General features: G+C 42.8%; 1 protein-coding gene across 10 annotated transcripts in view; it reads right to left on the reverse strand.

The window, feature by feature from the left end:
- LOC110499739 (glutamate receptor-interacting protein 1-like) overlaps positions 1-19128 on the reverse strand; it is a 718235-nt gene that overhangs the window by 67088 nt on the left and 632019 nt on the right. For all 10 annotated transcript variants that reach the window (XM_036956623.1, XM_036956624.1, XM_036956618.1 and 7 more), the window contains 2 exons: positions 6493-6679; positions 1876-2021 (listed from right to left, as the gene is read on the reverse strand). In XM_036956623.1, the coding sequence (XP_036812518.1) occupies positions 1876-2021; positions 6493-6679 (333 nt within the window). The remainder of the gene's footprint in view (positions 1-1875; positions 2022-6492; positions 6680-19128) is intronic.

Here is a 19128-nt window from a genome sequence, read left to right on the forward strand (position 1 = left end):
CAGTAACACAGACTCACTAACACCAGCTAATAGCCCTCAGTAACACAGACTCACTAACACCAGGACACACAGTGACCTCAGTAACTCAGACTCACTAACACCAGGACACACAGTGACCTCAGTAACACAGACTCACTAACACCAGGACACACAGTGACCTCAGTCACAAAGACCAAGTGAATCTGGAGCTGCAGAAAGAGATCGTGTAGCTATTAGACATTAAGGCTGATTCTTGTTACAATCATCTCTACATAATTCATGAACACTCGTCTCTTCCTGGGAGCAGAAGGACATAAACTCCCTCCCTCCCTCCCTCCCTCCCTCCCTCTCTCTCTCTCTCTCTCCCTCTCTCTCTCTCTCTCTCTCTCTCTCTGTATCTCCCTCCCTACCTCTCTCTCTCTCTATCTCCTTCTCTCTCTCTCTCTCTCTGTATCTCCCTCTCTCTCTCTCTCTCTCTCTCTCTCTCCCTCCCTCCCTCCCTCCCTCCCTCCCTCCCTCCATCCATCCATCCAGAAATGTTGAATTAAATGACTAGGCTAAAAACAGCTATGTCTGCTGATGACTAGACCTGCAGCAAGCCTCTTCTAGCTATCAGCCAGTAGAGACCAGAAACAAACCATTAGTGCTGAAGGATCCCTGCTCTGCAGCTCTTCAGTATAATGGTTTCTAATGAGGGGACATTTAGGACCAGGAATCAAAAGGTACATTGGTTCATTTAAAGCATGTCCCCGTAGCAACTCTTCTAGCTATCAGCCAGCCTCTTCTAGCTATCAGTCAGCCTCTTCTAGCTATCAGTCAGCCTCTTCTAGCTATCAGCCAGTAGAGACCAGAAACAAACCATTAGTGCTGAAGGATCCCTGCTCTGCAGCTCTTCAGTATAATGGTTTCTAATGGGGGGACATTTAGGACCAGGAATCAAAAGGTACATTGGTTCTGATAACCAGAATAAAGAACATTTCAAGTCTGACCCCGTAGCAACGGCCCGATGTCAAAGTCATTATGGTCTGTCTTGGGGAGTAAAGGGTGTTTTGGGGAGGGTGTCTGAGATGTGATGATGAAACCCCTTGTTGGAACGGCCCCACCAGCAGGCTTCACTACGGACAGTAGAGTCATTTAGAGTACAGTAGAGTCATTTAGAGTACAGTAGAGTCCTGTAGAGTCCTGTAGAGTACAGTAGAGCACAGTAGAGTACAGTAGAGCCCAGTAGAGTCCAGTAGACTACAGTAGAGTACAGTAGAGTCCTGTAAGAGTCCAGTAGAGTACAGTAGACTACAGTAGAGTCCTGTAGAGTCCAGTAGAGTCCAGTAGAGTCCAGTAGAGTCCTGTAAGAGTACAGTAGACTACAGTAGAGTCCTGTAGAGTCCAGTAGAGTCCTGTAAGAGTCCAGTAGACTACAGTAGAGTCCTGTAGAGTCCAGTAGAGTCCAGTAGAGTACAGTAGAGTCCTGTAAGAGTCCAGTAGAGCCCAGTAGAGTACAGTAGAGTACAGTATAGTCCTGTAGAGTACAGTAGACTACAGTAGAGTACAGAAGAGTCCAGTAGAGTCCAGTAGAGTCCTGTAAGAGTCCAGTAGAGTACAGTAGACTACAGTAGAGTCCTGTAGAGTCCAGTAGAGTCCAGTAGAGTCCAGTAGAGTCCTGTAAGAGTACAGTAGACTACAGTAGAGTCCTGTAGAGTCCAGTAGAGTCCTGTAAGAGTCCAGTAGACTACAGTAGAGTCCTGTAGAGTCCAGTAGAGTCCAGTAGAGTACAGTAGAGTCCTGTAAGAGTCCAGTAGACTACAGTAGAGTCCTGTAGAGTCCAGTAGAGCCCAGTAGAGTCCTGTAGAGTCCAGTAGAGCCCAGTAGAGTACAGTAGAGTACAGTAGAGTACAGTACCTGCCACATCAAACTCTATCTCCAGCGAGACCTTGCTGGTGATGCTGGAGTCTCTCAGTAGCTGATTGGTCTCTTCCAAGGTGCTGTCCTCTGTAGGGATCCCGTTTATAGACAGGATACGGTCACCTATCTGCAAAATCCCACACCTGCAAAGTACACAAACATACATGACATCACAGTATTACCATGCTGTAACGAAAGCTAATGCACCACCCTTTGGTTGTGAGGTAATAAATTAATTAGAATCTGAATAATTAGCTAGTGTCTGGATTCATTTACTTGACCAGCATTGGACATAGTAAGGAAAGACAGATTCCACATCAATTCTATCTACACTAACCAACACACACACACACACACACACACACACACACACACACACACACACACACGGTCAGAAAAGTGTTCTTATATCGCCTCAATTAAACCTCCGCCACTTTTCACGACATATTGGTTACTTCCTCTGATAATTGCTTTCTGCAGCTTCTCACATGAATCCCTGGTCCATTACATCAGCTGCCTTCATCTGGGGCTCGGCGGGAGGATATTCAAGCCCTTCCATGTTGGTGCTACAGGTTTCTATCATCTCGTTGGGATATGACTTGCATTTTACATTGACATTAAATAGTAATATAAAATAATTAATAAATATTAATATATAATAATTAATACATATTAATATATAATAATTGATAAATATTAATATATAATAATTAATAAAAATAGTAATATATAATAATTAATAAATATGCATATATAATAATGAATAAATATTCATATATAATAATTAATAAATATTCATATATAATAATTAATAAATATCCACATATAATCATTAATAAATATTCATGTATATAATCATTAATAAATATTAATATATAATAATCATTAATAAATATTCATGTATATAATCATTAATAAATATTAATATATATAATCATTAATAAATATTCATATATAATAATTAATAAATATGCATATATAATAATGAATAAATATGCATATATAATAATTCATAAATATTAATATACTGACCCTCCTAACAAAGTTAACTTGTCCAACTACGACTCAGGAAACCGTGCTGTTTATCAGACTACAGATTAAATAATGATGTGTTGTGTGGTCGTAACACTACGACTCAGGAAACCGTGCAGTTTATTAGGCTACAGATTTAAATAATGATTTGTTGTGTGGTCGTAACACTACGACTCAGGAAACCGTGCAGTTTATTAGACTACAGATTTAAATAATGATTTGTTGTGTGGTCGTAACACTACGACTCAGGAAACCGTGCTGTTTATTAGGCTACAGATTAAATAATGATTTGTTGTGTGGTCGTAACACTACGACTCAGGAAACCGTGCTGTTTATTAGGCTACAGATTAAATAATGATGTGTTGTGTGGTCGTAACACTACGACTCAGTAAACCGTGCAGTTTATTAGACTACAGATTTAAATAATGATTTGTTGTGTGGTCGTAACACTACGACTCAGGAAACCGTGCTGTTTATTAGGCTACAGATTAAATAATGATTTGTTGTGTGGTCGTAACACTACGACTCAGGAAACCGTGCTGTTTATTAGACTACAGATTAAATAATGATTTGTTGTGTGGTCGTAACACTACGACTCAGTAAACCGTGCAGTTTATTAGACTACAGATTTAAATAATGATTTGTTGTGTGGTCGTAACACTACGACTCAGGAAACCGTGCTGTTTATTAGGCTACAGATTAAATAATGATGTGTTGTGTGGTCGTAACACTACGACTCAGACTACCTGCACTGTGTCTGCCTACCTGCACTGTATCTGCCTACCTGCACTGTGTCTGCCTACCTGCACTGTGTCTGCCTACCTGCACTGTATCTGCCTACCTGCACTGTGTCTGCCTACCTGCACTGTGTCTGCCTACCTGCACTGTATCTGCCTACCTGCACTGTATCTGCCTACCTGCACTGTGTCTGCCTACCTGCACTGTGTCTGCCTACCTGCACTGTGTCTGCCTACCTGCACAGTATCTGCCTACCTGCACAGTGTCTGCCTACCTGCACAGTGTCTGCCTACCTGCACTGTGTCTGCCTACCTGCACGATGTCTGCCTACCTGCACAGTGTCTGCCTACCTGCACTGTGTCTGCATACCTGCACTGTGTCTGCCTACCTGCACTGTGTCTGCCTACCTGCACTGTATCTGCCTACCTGCACTGAATCTGCCTACCTGCACTGAATCTGCCTACCTGCACTGTATCTGCCTACCTGCACTGAATCTGCCTACCTGCACTGAATCTGCCTGCCTGCACGGTGTCTAACACAAACTGCGGTTATATCTTGACGTCAAAGCTCAGACGAACCAGTCAGTATTACTCTAGAGACATGTCTCTATACGTGTGTCAGTTTCAGCCTAAACAAACTGAAGAGATCAATCAACTGGGGCTACTTTTTCATCTGCATTCTTTGATGAACAAACTAAAAAAAATGTCAGATCTAAGAAGAACCCATCAAGTGGATAAGAAATTAGCCTGTTAATAACTGGGCTGCAGGTCTAGAATCAGATTACGATAGGAGAGCTGTTAATAACTGGGCTGCAGGTCTAGAATCAGATTACGATAGGAGAGCTGTTAATAACTGGGCTGCAGGTCTAGAATCAGATTAAGATATACAAAATATATTGAATCTATTTTGAATTCAGGCTGTAACACAACATGTGGAATAAATCAAGGGATGTGAATCATTTCTGAAGGCACTGCTATATCTGACTGAAATGTGTCTCATCTCCAAACACACACAGTGAGTGGGAGTATAACACAGAATGACATAGAACATCTAGGCATCTCTATGGAGTATAACACAGAATGACATAGAACATCTAGGCATCTCTATGGAGTATACCACAGAATGAAATAGAACATCTAGGCATCTCTATGGAGTATACCACAGAATGAAATAGAACATCTAGGCATCTCTATGGAGTATACCACAGAATGAAATATAACATCTAGGCATCTCTATGGAGTATACCACAGAATGAAATAGAACATCTAGGCATCTCTATGGAGTATACCACAGAATGAAATAGAACATCTAGGCATCTCTATGGAGTATACCACAGAATGAAATAGAACATCTAGGCATCTCTATGGAGTATACCACAGAATGAAATAGAACATCTAGGCATCTCTATGGTGTATACCACAGAATGAAATAGAACATCTAGGCATCTCTATGGAGTATACCACAGAATGAAATAAAACATCTAGGCATCTCTATGGAGTATACCACAGAATGAAATAGAACATCTAGGCATCTCTATGGAGTATACCACAGAATGAAATAGAACATCTAGGCATCTCTATGGTGTATACCACAGAATGAAATAGAACATCTAGGCATCTCTATGGTGTATACCACAGAATGAAATAGAACATCTAGGCATCTCTATGGAGTATACCACAGAATGAAATAGAACATCTAGGCATCTCTATGGTGTATACCACAGAATGAAATAGAACATCTAGGCATCTCTATGGAGTATACCACAGAATGAAATAGAACATCTAGGCATCTCTATGGAGTATACCACAGAATGAAATAGAACATCTAGGCATCTCTATGGAGTATACCACAGAATGAAATAAAACATCTAGGCATCTCTATGGAGTATACCACAGAATGAAATAGAACATCTAGGCATCTCTATGGTGTATACCACAGAATGACATGGAACATCTAGGCATCTCTATGGAGTATACCACAGAATGACATAGAACATCTAGGCATCTCTATGGAGTATACCACAGAATGAAATAGAACATCTAGGCATCTCTATGGAGTACACCACAGAATGAAATAGAACATCTAGGCATCTCTATGGTGTATACCACAGAATGAAATAGAACATCTAGGCATCTCTATGGAGTATACCACAGAATGACATAGAACATCTAGGCATCTCTATGGAGTATACCACAGAATGAAATAGAACATCTAGGCATCTCTATGGAGTATACCACAGAATGAAATAGAACATCTAGGCATCTCTATGGAGTATACCACAGAATGAAATAGAACATCTAGGCATCTCTATGGAGTATACCACAGAATGACATAGAACATCTAGGCATCTCTATGGAGTATACCACAGAATGAAATATAACATCTAGGCATCTCTATGGAGTATACCACAGAATGAAATAGAACATCTAGGCATCTTTATGGAGTATACCACAGAATGAAATAGAACATCTAGGCATCTCTATGGAGTATACCACAGAATGAAATAGAACATCTAGGCATCTCTATGGAGTATACCACAGAATGAAATATAACATCTAGGCATCTCTATGGAGTATACCACAGAATGAAATAGAACATCTAGGCATCTCTATGGAGTATACCACAGAATGAAATAGAACATCTAGGCATCTCTATGGAGTATACCACAGAATGACATAGAACATCTAGGCATCTCTATGGAGTATACCACAGAATGAAATAGAACATCTAGGCATCTAGGTCCTATTACTTCACTGTCGCTCTGTAGGAAAGGTTTAAAGACAGGCTATAGAAATGACATGATTGATTGATTGATTGATTGATTGATTGACAGATGTATCCTACCTCTCTGCAGGACTGTCTGGATCCAAATAGCCGATGAGCGGGGGTGAGGACAGGGTCTCTGTGGCAAACACCCCGCCCTGTAGCTGGATGCCAAACCCCATGAGAGAGTCACTGACCAGAATCACCTCAGTCGTCTCAGTGTGAACAACCTGACCAGCTAGACCCAGGGTACTGCTAGCCAGAGACACTGTGGAGAGGGAGAGAGAGAGAGAGAGAGAGAGAGAGAGAGAGAGAGAGAGAGAGAGAGAGAGAGAGAGAGAGCGAGAGAGAGACAGAGAGAGAGAGAGAGAGAGAGGGAGAGAGAGAGAGAGAGAGAGAGAGAGAGAGAGAGAGAGAGAGAGAGAGAAGCAGAGAGAGACAGAGAGAGAGAGAGAGAGAGAGCGAGAGAGAGAGAGAGAGACAGAGAGAGAGAGGAGAGAGAGAGCAAGAGAGAGAGAGAGAGACAGAGAGAGAGAGAAGCAGAGAGAGACAGAGAGAGAGAGAGAGAGAGAGAGAGAGAGAGGGGGGGGGGGAGAGAGAGAGATTAGATATACAGTAAGTCCTCAGTGGACAACCTAATATGAACTTGGCAGCAGACACACACACACCCTCCAGACTGACAGTGACGTTTCCTTTCCAATTAGACCAGGCATATGGAGTAGGAGTGGAGGTACACCAAGCAGAAAATTAGTCCTGCCATGAGGAAGCTTGACATTCAGCACTGACTCTCTCTCACACACACACACACACACACACACACACACACACACACACACACACACACACCCTTGTCGAAGCGTTGCATTGACTAACACACATTACATCTCCATGAATCTCAGCGCTACAGGAAATAAGACTCCTCACTGGATATACAAATAAATACCTCACGATCCACCAGACCGAAGCTACGTTCCCTCTTGCTCTGGAGGGTCAGACACGTCCGCACACAACCACAACGAGGAACTGTTCATATATACACTCTTAGAGAAAAAGGGGTTCTTAGGCTGTCCCCATAGGAGAAACCTCTTTTGGTTCCAGGTAGCTCACATCAGACTACCTACAGAGAGATATCATGACCACACCAGACTACCTACAGAGAGATATCATGACCACACCAGACTACCTACAGAGAGATATCATGACCACACCAGACTACCTACAGAGAGATATCATGACCACACCAGACTACCTACAGAGAGATATCATGGCCAGACTACCTACAGAGAGATATCATGACCACACCAGACTACCTACAGAGAGATATCATGACCACACCAGACTACCTACAGAGAGATATCATGACCACACCAGACTACCTACAGAGAGATATCATGACCAGACCAGATAAGAGGTTATAAAGATATTCATAAAATGTGTGGTTCGAGCCCTGAATGCCGATTGGCTGACAGCTGTGGTATATCAGACCGCGTTGCGTCGGGCATAAGAACAGCCCTTAGCCGAGGTATATTGGCCACACACGCCACAAACCCCAGAGGTGCCTTATTGCTAAAAATAACATCTTATCTTTGATTAATTTCAGCTCTGTGTCCTCTCAATAACAATGAGTGAGTCCCAGATGGCACCCTATTCCCTATATAGTGCACTACTTTAGACCAGAGCCCTAGTCCCTATATAGTGCACTACTTTAGTCCAGAGCCCTATTCCTTATAGAGTGCACTACTTTAGACCAGAGCCCTAGTCCCTATATAGTGCACTACTTTAGACCAAGACCCTATTCCCTATATAGTGCACTACTTTAGACCAAGACCCTATTCCCTATATAGTGCACTACTTTAGTCCAGAGCCCTATTCCTTATAGAGTGCACTACTTTAGACCAGAGGCCTATTCCCTATATAGTGCACTACTGTTGACCAAAGCCCTATTCCCTATATAGTACACTACTGTTGACCAAAGCCCTATTCCCTATATAGTGCACTACTTTAGACCAGAGCCCTATTCCCTATATAGTGCACTACTGTTGACCAGGGCCCTATTCCCTATATAGTGCACTACTGTTGACCAGGGCCCTATTCCCTATATAGTGCACTACTGTTGACCAGGGCCCTATTCCCTATATAGTGTACTACTGTTGACCAGGGCCCAATAGTCCTCTGTTATTGAGAGGTAATAGGGGGCCATCTGAGATGCACTACTGTTGACCAGGGCCCAATAGTCCTCTGTTATTGAGAGGTAATAGGGGGCCATCTGAGATGCACTACTGTTGACCAGGGCCCAATAGGCCTCTGTTATTGAGAGGTAATAGGGGGCCATCTGAGATGCACTACTGTTGACCAGGGCCCAATAGGCCTCTGTTATTGAGAGGTAATAGGGGGCCATCTGAGATGCACTACTGTTGACCAGGGCCCAATAGGCCTCTGTTATTGAGAGGTAATAGGGGGCCATCTGAGATGCACTACTGTTGACCAGGGCCCAATAGGCCTCTGTTATTGAGAGGTAATAGGGGGCCATCTGAGATGCATTCAAGGTCATTGTAGGAATATTTGAATAACTTTTTGAGATTATTCAGATTAGACATAATTAGGGATCACTTGATGAGGATTAATGAGCTTTTCATCCTTACAATACTTTGAGATAATTGCCCTGAGAAATGAGCGGTTAATTATGATATAATTCAGTCATAACAGAGGGGACGGAGAAAACTGTTTCCTTTTCAGGTCGACACGTTTAATCGGACAGTCCGTGTACAGCGGTTGTAGAGCAGAGAACTTGTTCACTCAGTTGCGACCAGGTTGTAGAACAGAGGGTATTGATTAGGAGAATAAACCCTGTTGACCACTCAGTTGGGACCAGGTTGTAGAACAGAGGGTATTGACTAGAAGTATAAACCCTGTTGACCACTCAGTTGGGACCAGGTTGTAGAACAGAGGGTATTGATTAGGAGTATAAACCCTGTTGACCACTCAGTTGGGACCAGGTTGTAGAACAGAGGGTATTGATTAGGTGTATAAACCCTGTTGACCACTCAGTTGGGACCAGGTTGTAGAACAGAGGGTATTGATTAGGAGTATAAACCCTGTTGACCACTCAGTTGCGACCAGGTTGTAGAACAGAGGGTATTGATTAGGAGTATAAACCCTGTTGACCACTCAGTTGGGACCAGGTTGTAGAACAGAGGGTATTGATTAGGTGTATAAACCCTGTTGACCACTCAGTTGGGACCAGGTTGTAGAACAGAGGGTATTGACTAGAAGTATAAACCCTGTTGACCACTCAGTTGGGACCAGGTTGTAGAACAGAGGGTATTGACTAGGAGAATAAACCCTGTTGACCACTCAGTTGGGACCAGGTTGTAGAACAGAGGGTATTGATTAGGAGTATAAACCCTGTTGACCACTCAGTTGGGACCAGGTTGTAGAACAGAGGGTATTGATTAGGAGAATAAACCCTGTTGACCACTCAGTTGGGACCAGGTTGTAGAACAGAGGGTATTGACTAGGAGAATAAACCCTGTTGACCACTCAGTTGGGACCAGGTTGTAGAACAGAGGGTATTGATTAGGAGAATAAACCCTGTTGACCACTCAGTTGGGACCAGGTTGTAGAACAGAGGGTATTGATTAGGTGTATAAACCCTGTTGACCACTCAGTTGGGACCAGGTTGTAGAACAGAGGGTATTGATTAGGAGTATAAACCCTGTTGACCACTCAGTTGGGACCAGGTTGTAGAACAGAGGGTATTGATTAGGAGTATAAACCCTGTTGACCACTCAGTTGGGACCAGGTTGTAGAACAGAGGGTATTGATTAGGAGAATAAACCCTGTTGACCACTCAGTTGGGACCAGGTTGTAGAACAGAGGGTATTGATTAGGAGTATAAACCCTGTTGACCACTCAGTTGGGACCAGGTTGTAGAACAGAGGGTATTGATTAGGTGTATAAACCCTGTTGACCACTCAGTTGGGACCAGGTTGTAGAACAGAGGGTATTGATTAGGTGTATAAACCCTGTTGACCACTCAGTTGGGACCAGGTTGTAGAACAGAGGGTATTGACTAGGAGAATAAACCCTGTTGACCACTCAGTTGGGACCAGAGTTAGATTGGATTAGAGATTAGAGAAACTTCACTATCCCATCAGGGGGAAATTAATTTGGTCATGTGCTTAACAAGACTCTCTCTCTCTCTCTCTCTCTCTCTCTCTCTCTCTTCTTTCCTCCTTGGTCTGGTGTCAACCTTTTAATTGCATCTACCAGGAGTGACCGTGCTCCCACCAGTCTCTGCTGGTCTACCAGGAGTGATCATGCTCCCACCAGTCTCTGCTGGTCTACCAGGAGTGACCATGCTCCCACCAGTCTCTGCTGGTCTACCAGGAGTGACCATGCTCCCACCAGGCTCTGCTGGTCTACCAGGAGTGACCATGCTCCCACCAGTCTCTGCTGGTCTACCAGGAGTGACCATGCTCCCACCAGTCTCTGCTGGTCTACCAGGTGTGACCATGCTCCCACCAGTCTCTGCTGGTCTACCAGGAGTGACCATGCTCCCACCAGTCTCTGCTGGTCTACCAGGAGTGACCATGCTCCCACTAGTCTCTGCTGGTCTACCAGGACTGACCATGCTCCCACCAGTCTCTGCTGGTCTACCAGGACTGACCATGCTCCCACCAGTCTCTGCTGGTCTACCAGGAGTGACCATGCTCCCACTAGTCTCTGCTGGTCTACCAGGAGTGACCATGCTCCCACCAGGCTCTGCTGGTCTACCAGGAGTGACCATGCTCCCACCAGTCTCTGCTGGTCTACCAGGTGTGACCATGCTCCCACCAGTCTCTACTGGTCTACCAGGAGTGACCATGCTCCCACCAGTCTCTGCTGGTCTACCAGGAGTGACCATGCTCCCACCAGTCTCTGCTGGTCTACCAGGTGTGACCATGCTCCCACCAGTCTCTGCTGGTCTACCAGGAGTGACCATGCTCCCACCAGTCTCTGCTGGTCTACCAGGAGTGACCATGCTCCCACCAGTCTCTGCTGGTCTACCAGGTGTGACCATGCTCCCACCAGTCTCTACTGGTCTACCAGGAGTGACCATGCTCCCACCAGTCTCTGCTGGTCTACCAGGAGTGACCATGCTCCCACCAGTCTCTGCTGGTCTACCAGGTGTGACCATGCTCCCACCAGTCTCTGCTGGTCTACCAGGAGTGACCATGCTCCCACCAGTCTCTGCTGGTCTACCAGGAGTGACCATGCTCCCACCAGTCTCTGCTGGTCTACCAGGAGTGACCATGCTCCCACCAGTCTCTACTGGTCTACCAGGAGTGACCATGCTCCCACCAGTCTCTGCTGGTCTACCAGGAGTGACCATGCTCCCACCAGTCTCTGCTGGTCTACCAGGAGTGACCATGCTCCCACCAGTCTCTACTGGTCTACCAGGAGTGACCATGCTCCCACCAGTCTCTGCTGGTCTACCAGGTGTGACCATGCTCCCACCAGTCTCTGCTGGTCTACCAGGAGTGACCATGCTCCCACCAGTCTCTGCTGGTCTACCAGGAGTGACCATGCTCCCACCAGTCTCTGCTGGTCTACCAGGAGTGACCATGCTCCCACCAGTCTCTGCTGGTCTACCAGGTGTGACCATGCTCCCACCAGTCTCTGCTGGTCTACCAGGAGTGACCATGCTCCCACCAGTCTCTGCTGGTCTACCAGGAGTGACCGTGCTCCCACCAGTCTCTGCTGGTCTACCAGGAGTGACCATGCTCCCACCAGTCTCTGCTGGTCTACCAGGAGTGACCATGCTCCTACCAGTCTCTGGTCTACCAGGAGTGACCATGCTCCCACCAGTCTCTGGTCTACCAGGAGTGACCATGCTCCCACCAGTCTCTGCTGGTCTACCAGGAGTGACCATGCTCCCACCAGTCTCTGCTGGTCTACCAGGAGTGACCATGCTCCCACCAGGCTCTGCTGGTCTACCAGGAGTGACCATGCTCCCACCAGTCTCTGCTGGTCTACCAGGAGTGACCATGCTCCCACCAGTCTCCTCTGGTCTACCAGGTGTGACCATGCTCCCACCAGTCTCCTCTGGTCTACCAGGAGTGACCATGCTCCCACCAGTCTCCTCTGGTCTACCAGGTGTGACCATGCTCCCACCAGTCTCTGCTGGTCTACCAGGAGTGACCATGCTCCTACCAGTCTCTGCTGGTCTACCAGGAGTGACCATGCTCCCACCAGTCTCTGCTGGTCTACCAGGAGTGACCATGCTCCCACCAGTCTCCTCTGGTCTACCAGGTGTGACCATGCTCCCACCAGTCTCTGCTGGTCTACCAGGAGTGACCATGCTCCCACCAGTCTCTGCTGGTCTACCAGGTGTGACCATGCTCCCACCAGTCTCTGCTGGTCTACCAGGAGTGACCATGCTCCCACCAGTCTCTGCTGGTCTACCAGGAGTGACCATGCTCCCACCAGTCTCTACTGGTGTCATTATTGATACGGTAATACGTTCTGCCATAGGGAAGAATCCTATTAAACGCAAATATGAATTTAAACATTAAAAGGACACGATTGGCTCTGAAGGTCCTTGGCGTCACGGTCCTTGGCGTCATGGCAACCCTACGCGGTTAACCCGCCTTGACGACGAGGCTGAGTCGGCGTGAGCCCCGGGCGAATTTACAAACTTCAAAGAGTCTCTTTCTTTTGTTAAATCCTTCCCCTTTTCTGTCCATTTCCTGATCCTGTTTTATATTTTAGATGAAGGGTTTTCTCCTCTCCTCCTCCTCCTCTGCTCCCCTGCTGCTCTGATAGCCAGGGATTATTTCTCCTCGTGGTGCTATCCGGGGGATACAGCCCACCTACTCGTGGTCTTGCTATAATGGCGTGTGTCTCATGGTCTTGGATGACTCATGTGTACGGCCTTGTTAGAGAGCCAGACGGGAGGCTAAGTTCCAAATGGCACCCTAATCCCTACATAGTGCACTACTTCTGACCAGAACCTTATGGGCCCTAATCCCTACGTAGTTCACTACTTCTGACCAGAACTTTATAGGCGCTAATCCCTACGTAGTGCACTACTTCTGACCAGAACCTTAAAGCCCAAATCCCTACGTAGTGCACTACTTCTGACCAGAACCTTATGGGCCCTAATCCCTACGTAGTGCACTACTTCTGACCAGAACCTTATGGGCCCTAATCCCTACGTAGTGCACTACTTCTGACCAGAACCTTATGGGCCCTAATCCCTACATAGTGCACTACTTCTGACCAGAACCTTATGGGCCCTAATCCCTACGTAGTGCACTACTTCTGACCAGAACCTTATGGGCCCTAATCCCTATTTAGTGCACTACTTCTGACCAGAACCTTATGGGCCCTAATCCCTATTTAGTGCACTACTTCTGACCAGAACCTTATGGGCCCTAATCCCTATTTAGTGCACTACTGTGAATATGGTGCAGTTAGGGATGTAGCCCACTGCTTTCCTCCTTTAGGGGGAGTAAAGAAGACACTTTCACACACACACACACACACACGCAGAAGACAACCAACTGCCTGCGTGCTGGATCACTCACACGCACATACACACACACACACACACACACAAACACACACACACACACTGGCTGCTTGCTGGATCACTCACACGCACGTACACACACACACACACACACACGTACATACACACACACACACGTACACACACACACACACACACACACACACACACACACACACCGAGGACAACCCACCTGCTGCTCGCTGGATCACTCTGATGTTGAATTATAGTGCATTACGCAGCATATGAACAACCCCTGCAAAATGCTAACTACTAAGGAACATGTAAGGAAGAATCGTGTTAGCCTGAGTGATTGGAAATAACAGTAACACTAGCAGACGTGCTAATGATTATAGCATCGGCTGTCATGACACCTGTCGTGTGGATGGTATTGCTCAGTTAGTAACTGAAGGCTGATGTTATGTCGTGTTGTGTGGAGACAACAGCCAACAGAGACTGCTGCCTCCTTCTCGCCTAACCTCCTGTTTCCGCCCCTCCTCCCGTTTCCTCCCCTCCTCCCCTCCTCCCGTTTCCTCCCCTCCTCCCCTCTCCCGTTTCCTCCCCTTCTCCCCTCCTCCCGTTTCCTCCACTCCTCCCGTTTCCTCCCCTCCTCCCATTTCCTCCCCTCCTCCAGTTTCCTCCCCTCCTCCCGTTTCCTCCCCTCCTCCCGTTTCCTCCCCTCCTCCTGTTTCCTCCCCTCCTCCCATTTCCTCCCCTCCTCCCGTTTCCTCCCCTCCTCCCTTTTCCTCCCCTCCTCCCATTTCCTCCCCTCCTCCCGTTTCCTCCCCTCCTCCTGTTTCCTCCCCTCCTCCTGTTTCCTCCACTCCTCCTGTTTCCTCCCCTCCTCCCGTATCTCCCACTCCTCCCGTTTCCACCCCTCCTCCCCTCTCCCCCTCCCATTTCCTCCCCTCTCCCCCTCCTCCCGTTCCTCCCGTTTCTCCCCCTCTCCCCCTCCTCCCATTTCCTCCCCTCCTCCCTCTGTCGTCCCCCACAGCAGAGGAAAGGTCGCCACATTTAAAACCAAAAAGCTGTCTGGTAAATTCTGCCGCTTCCGATGGGGCCATCCATCACCGAGAAGAACAGAATCTAAACGACCTGACTGGGGTTTATAATATAATATATAAGATCTGACTGGGGTTTATAATATATAAGATCTGACTGGGGTTTATAATACAATATATAAGATCTGACTGGGTTTATAATATATAAGACCTGACTGGGGTTTATAATATATAAGATCTGACTGGGGTTTATAATATATAAGATCTGACTGGGGTTTATAATATATAAGATCTGACTGGGGTTTATAATATATAAGACCTGACTGGGGTTTATAATATATAAGATCTGACTGGGGTTTATAATATATAAGATCTGACTGGGTTTATAATATATAAGACCTGACTGGGGTTTATAATATATAAGATCTGACTGGGGTTTATAATATATAAGATCTGACTGGGGTTCATAATATATAAGATCTGACTGGGTTTATAATATAATATATAAGATCTGACTGGGGTTTATAATATATAAGACCTGACTGGGGTTTATAATATATAAGACCTGACTGGGGTTTATAATATAATATATAAGATCTGACTGGGGTTTATAATATATAAGATCTGACTGGGGTTTATAATATATAAGACCTGACTGGGGTTTATAATATATAAGACCTGACTGGGGTTTATAATATAATATATAAGATCTGACTGGGGTTTATAATATATAAGATCTGACTGGGGTTTATAATATATAAGACCTGACTGGGGTTTATAATATAATATATAAGACCTGACTGGGGTTTATAATATATAAGATCTGACTGGGGTTTATAATATATAAGACCTGACTGGGGTTTATAATATATAAGATCTGACTGGGGTTTATAATATATAAGATCTGACTGGGGTTTATAATATATAATATCTGACTGGGGTTTATAATATATAAGACCTGACTGGGGTTTATAATATAATATATAAGACCTGACTGGGGTTTATAATATATAAGATCTGACTGGGGTTTATAATATATAAGACCTGACTGGGGTTTATAATATAGTATATAAGATCTGACTGGGGTTTATAATATATAAGATCTGACTGGGGTTTATAATATAATATATAAGATCTGAATGGGGTTTATAACATATAAGATCTGACTGGGGTTTATAATATAATATATAAGATCTGACTGGGGTTTATAATATAATATATAAGATCTGACTGGGGTTTATAATATATAAGATCTGAATGGGGTTTATAACATATAAGATCTGACTGGGGTTTATAATATATAAGATCTGAATGGGGTTTATAATATAATATATAAGATCTGACTGGGGTTTATAATATATAAGACCTGACTGGGGTTTATAATATATAAGACCTGACTGGGGTTTATAATATATAAGACCTGACTGGGGTTTATAATATATAAGATCTGACTGGGTTTATAATATAATATATAAGATCTGACTGGGGTTTATAATATAATATATAAGATCTGACTGGGGTTTATAATATATAAGATCTGACTGGGGTTTATAATATAATATATAAGATCTGACTGGGGTTTATAATATATAAGACCTGACTGGGGTTTATAATATATAAGATCTGACTGGGGTTTATAATATATAAGACCTGACTGGGGTTTATAATATATAAGATCTGACTGGGGTTTATAATATAATATATAAGATCTGACTGGGGTTTATAATATAATATATAAGACCTGACTGGGGTTTATAATATATAAGATCTGACTGGGGTTTATAATATATAAGATCTGACTGGGGTTTATAATATATAAGACCTGACTGGGGTTTATAATATATAAGACCTGACTGGGGTTTATAATATATAAGATCTGACTGGGGTTTATAATATAATATATAAGATCTGACTGGGGTTTATAATATAATATATAAGACCTGACTGGGGTTTATAATATAATATATAAGATCTGACTGGGGTTTATAATATATAAGATCTGACTGGGGTTTATAATATAATATATAAGATCTGACTGGGGTTTATAATATATAAGACCTGACTGGGGTTTATAATATAATATATAAGATCTGACTGGGGTTTATAATATATAAGATCTGACTGGGGTTTATAATATATAAGATCTGACTGGGGTTTATAATATATAAGATCTGACTGGGGTTTATAATATATAAGATCTGACTGGGGTTTATAATATAATATATAAGATCTGACTGGGGTTTATAATATATAAGATCTGACTGGGGTTTATAATATATAAGATCTGACTGGGGTTTATAATATAATATATAAGACCTGACTGGGGTTTATAATATAATATATAAGATCTGACTGGGGTTTATAATATATAAGACCTGACTGGGGTTTATAATATAATATATAAGATCTGACTGGGGTTTATAATATATAAGATCTGACTGGGGTTTATAATATATAAGATCTGACTGGGGTTTATAATATATAAGATCTGACTGGGGTTTATAATATATAAGATCTGACAGGGGTTTATAATATAATATATAAGATCTGACTGGGGTTTATAATATATAAGACCTGACTGGGGTTTATAATATATAAGATCTGACTGGGGTTTATAATATATAAGATCTGACTGGGGTTTATAATATATAAGATCTGACTGGGGTTTATAATATATAAGACCTGACTGGGGTTTATAATATAATATATAAGACCTGACTGGGGTTTATAATATAATATATAAGATCTGACTGGGGTTTATAATATATAAGATCTGACTGGGGTTTATAATATATAAGATCTGACTGGGGTTTATAATATATAAGACCTGACTGGGGTTTATAATATAATATATAAGATCTGACTGGGGTTTATAATATATAAGACCTGACTGGGGTTTATAATATATAAGATCTGACTGGGGTTTATAATATAATATATAAGATCTGACTGGGGTTTATAATATATAAGATCTGACTGGGGTTTATAATATATAAGACCTGACTGGGGTTTATAATATAATATATAAGATCTGACTGGGGTTTATAATATAATATATAAGACCTGACTGGGGTTTATAATATATAAGATCTGACTGGGGTTTATAATATAATATATAAGATCTGACTGGGGTTTATAATATATAAGATCTGACTGGGGTTTATAATATATAAGACCTGACTGGGGTTTATAATATATAAGATCTGACTGGGGTTTATAATATATAAGACCTGACTGGGGTTTATAATATAATATATAAGATCTGACTGGGGTTTATAATATATAAGATCTGACTGGGGTTTATAATATATAATATCTGACTGGGGTTTATAATATAATATATAAGATCTGACTGGGGTTTATAATATAATATATAAGATCTGACTGGGGTTTATAATATAATATATAAGACCTGACTGGGGTTTATAATATAATATATAAGATCTGACTGGGGTTTATAATATAATATATAAGATCTGACTGGGGTTTATAATATATAAGATCTGACTGGGGTTTATAATATAATATATAAGATCTGACTGGGGTTTATAATATATAAGATCTGACTGGGGTTTATAATATAATATATAAGACCTGACTGGGGTTTATAATATATAAGATCTGACTGGGGTTTATAATATAATATATAAGATCTGACTGGGGTTTATAATATATAAGATCTGACTGGGGTTTATAATATAATATATAAGATCTGACTGGGGTTTATAATATATAAGATCTGACTGGGGTTTATAATATAATATATAAGATCTGACTGGGGTTTATAATATATAAGATCTGACTGGGGTTTATAATATAGTATATAAGATCTGACTGGGGTTTATAATATATAAGATCTGACTGGGGTTTATAATATAATATATAAGATCTGACTGGGGTTTATAATATACAGTGCCTTGCGAAAGTATTCGGCCCCCTTGAACTTTGCGACCTTTTGCCACATTTCAGGCTTCAAACATAAAGATATAAAACTGTATTTTTTTGTGAAGAATCAACAAGTGGGACACAATCATGAAGTGGAACGACATTTATTGGATATTTCAAACTTTTTTAACAAATCAAAAACTGAAAAATTGGGCGTGCAAAATTATTCAGCCCCCTTAAGTTAATACTTTGTAGCGCCACCTTTTGCTGCGATTA

Source organism: Oncorhynchus mykiss, chromosome 21, assembly GCF_013265735.2.
Source record: "Oncorhynchus mykiss isolate Arlee chromosome 21, USDA_OmykA_1.1, whole genome shotgun sequence".
Lineage (NCBI taxonomy): Eukaryota > Metazoa > Chordata > Actinopteri > Salmoniformes > Salmonidae > Oncorhynchus > Oncorhynchus mykiss.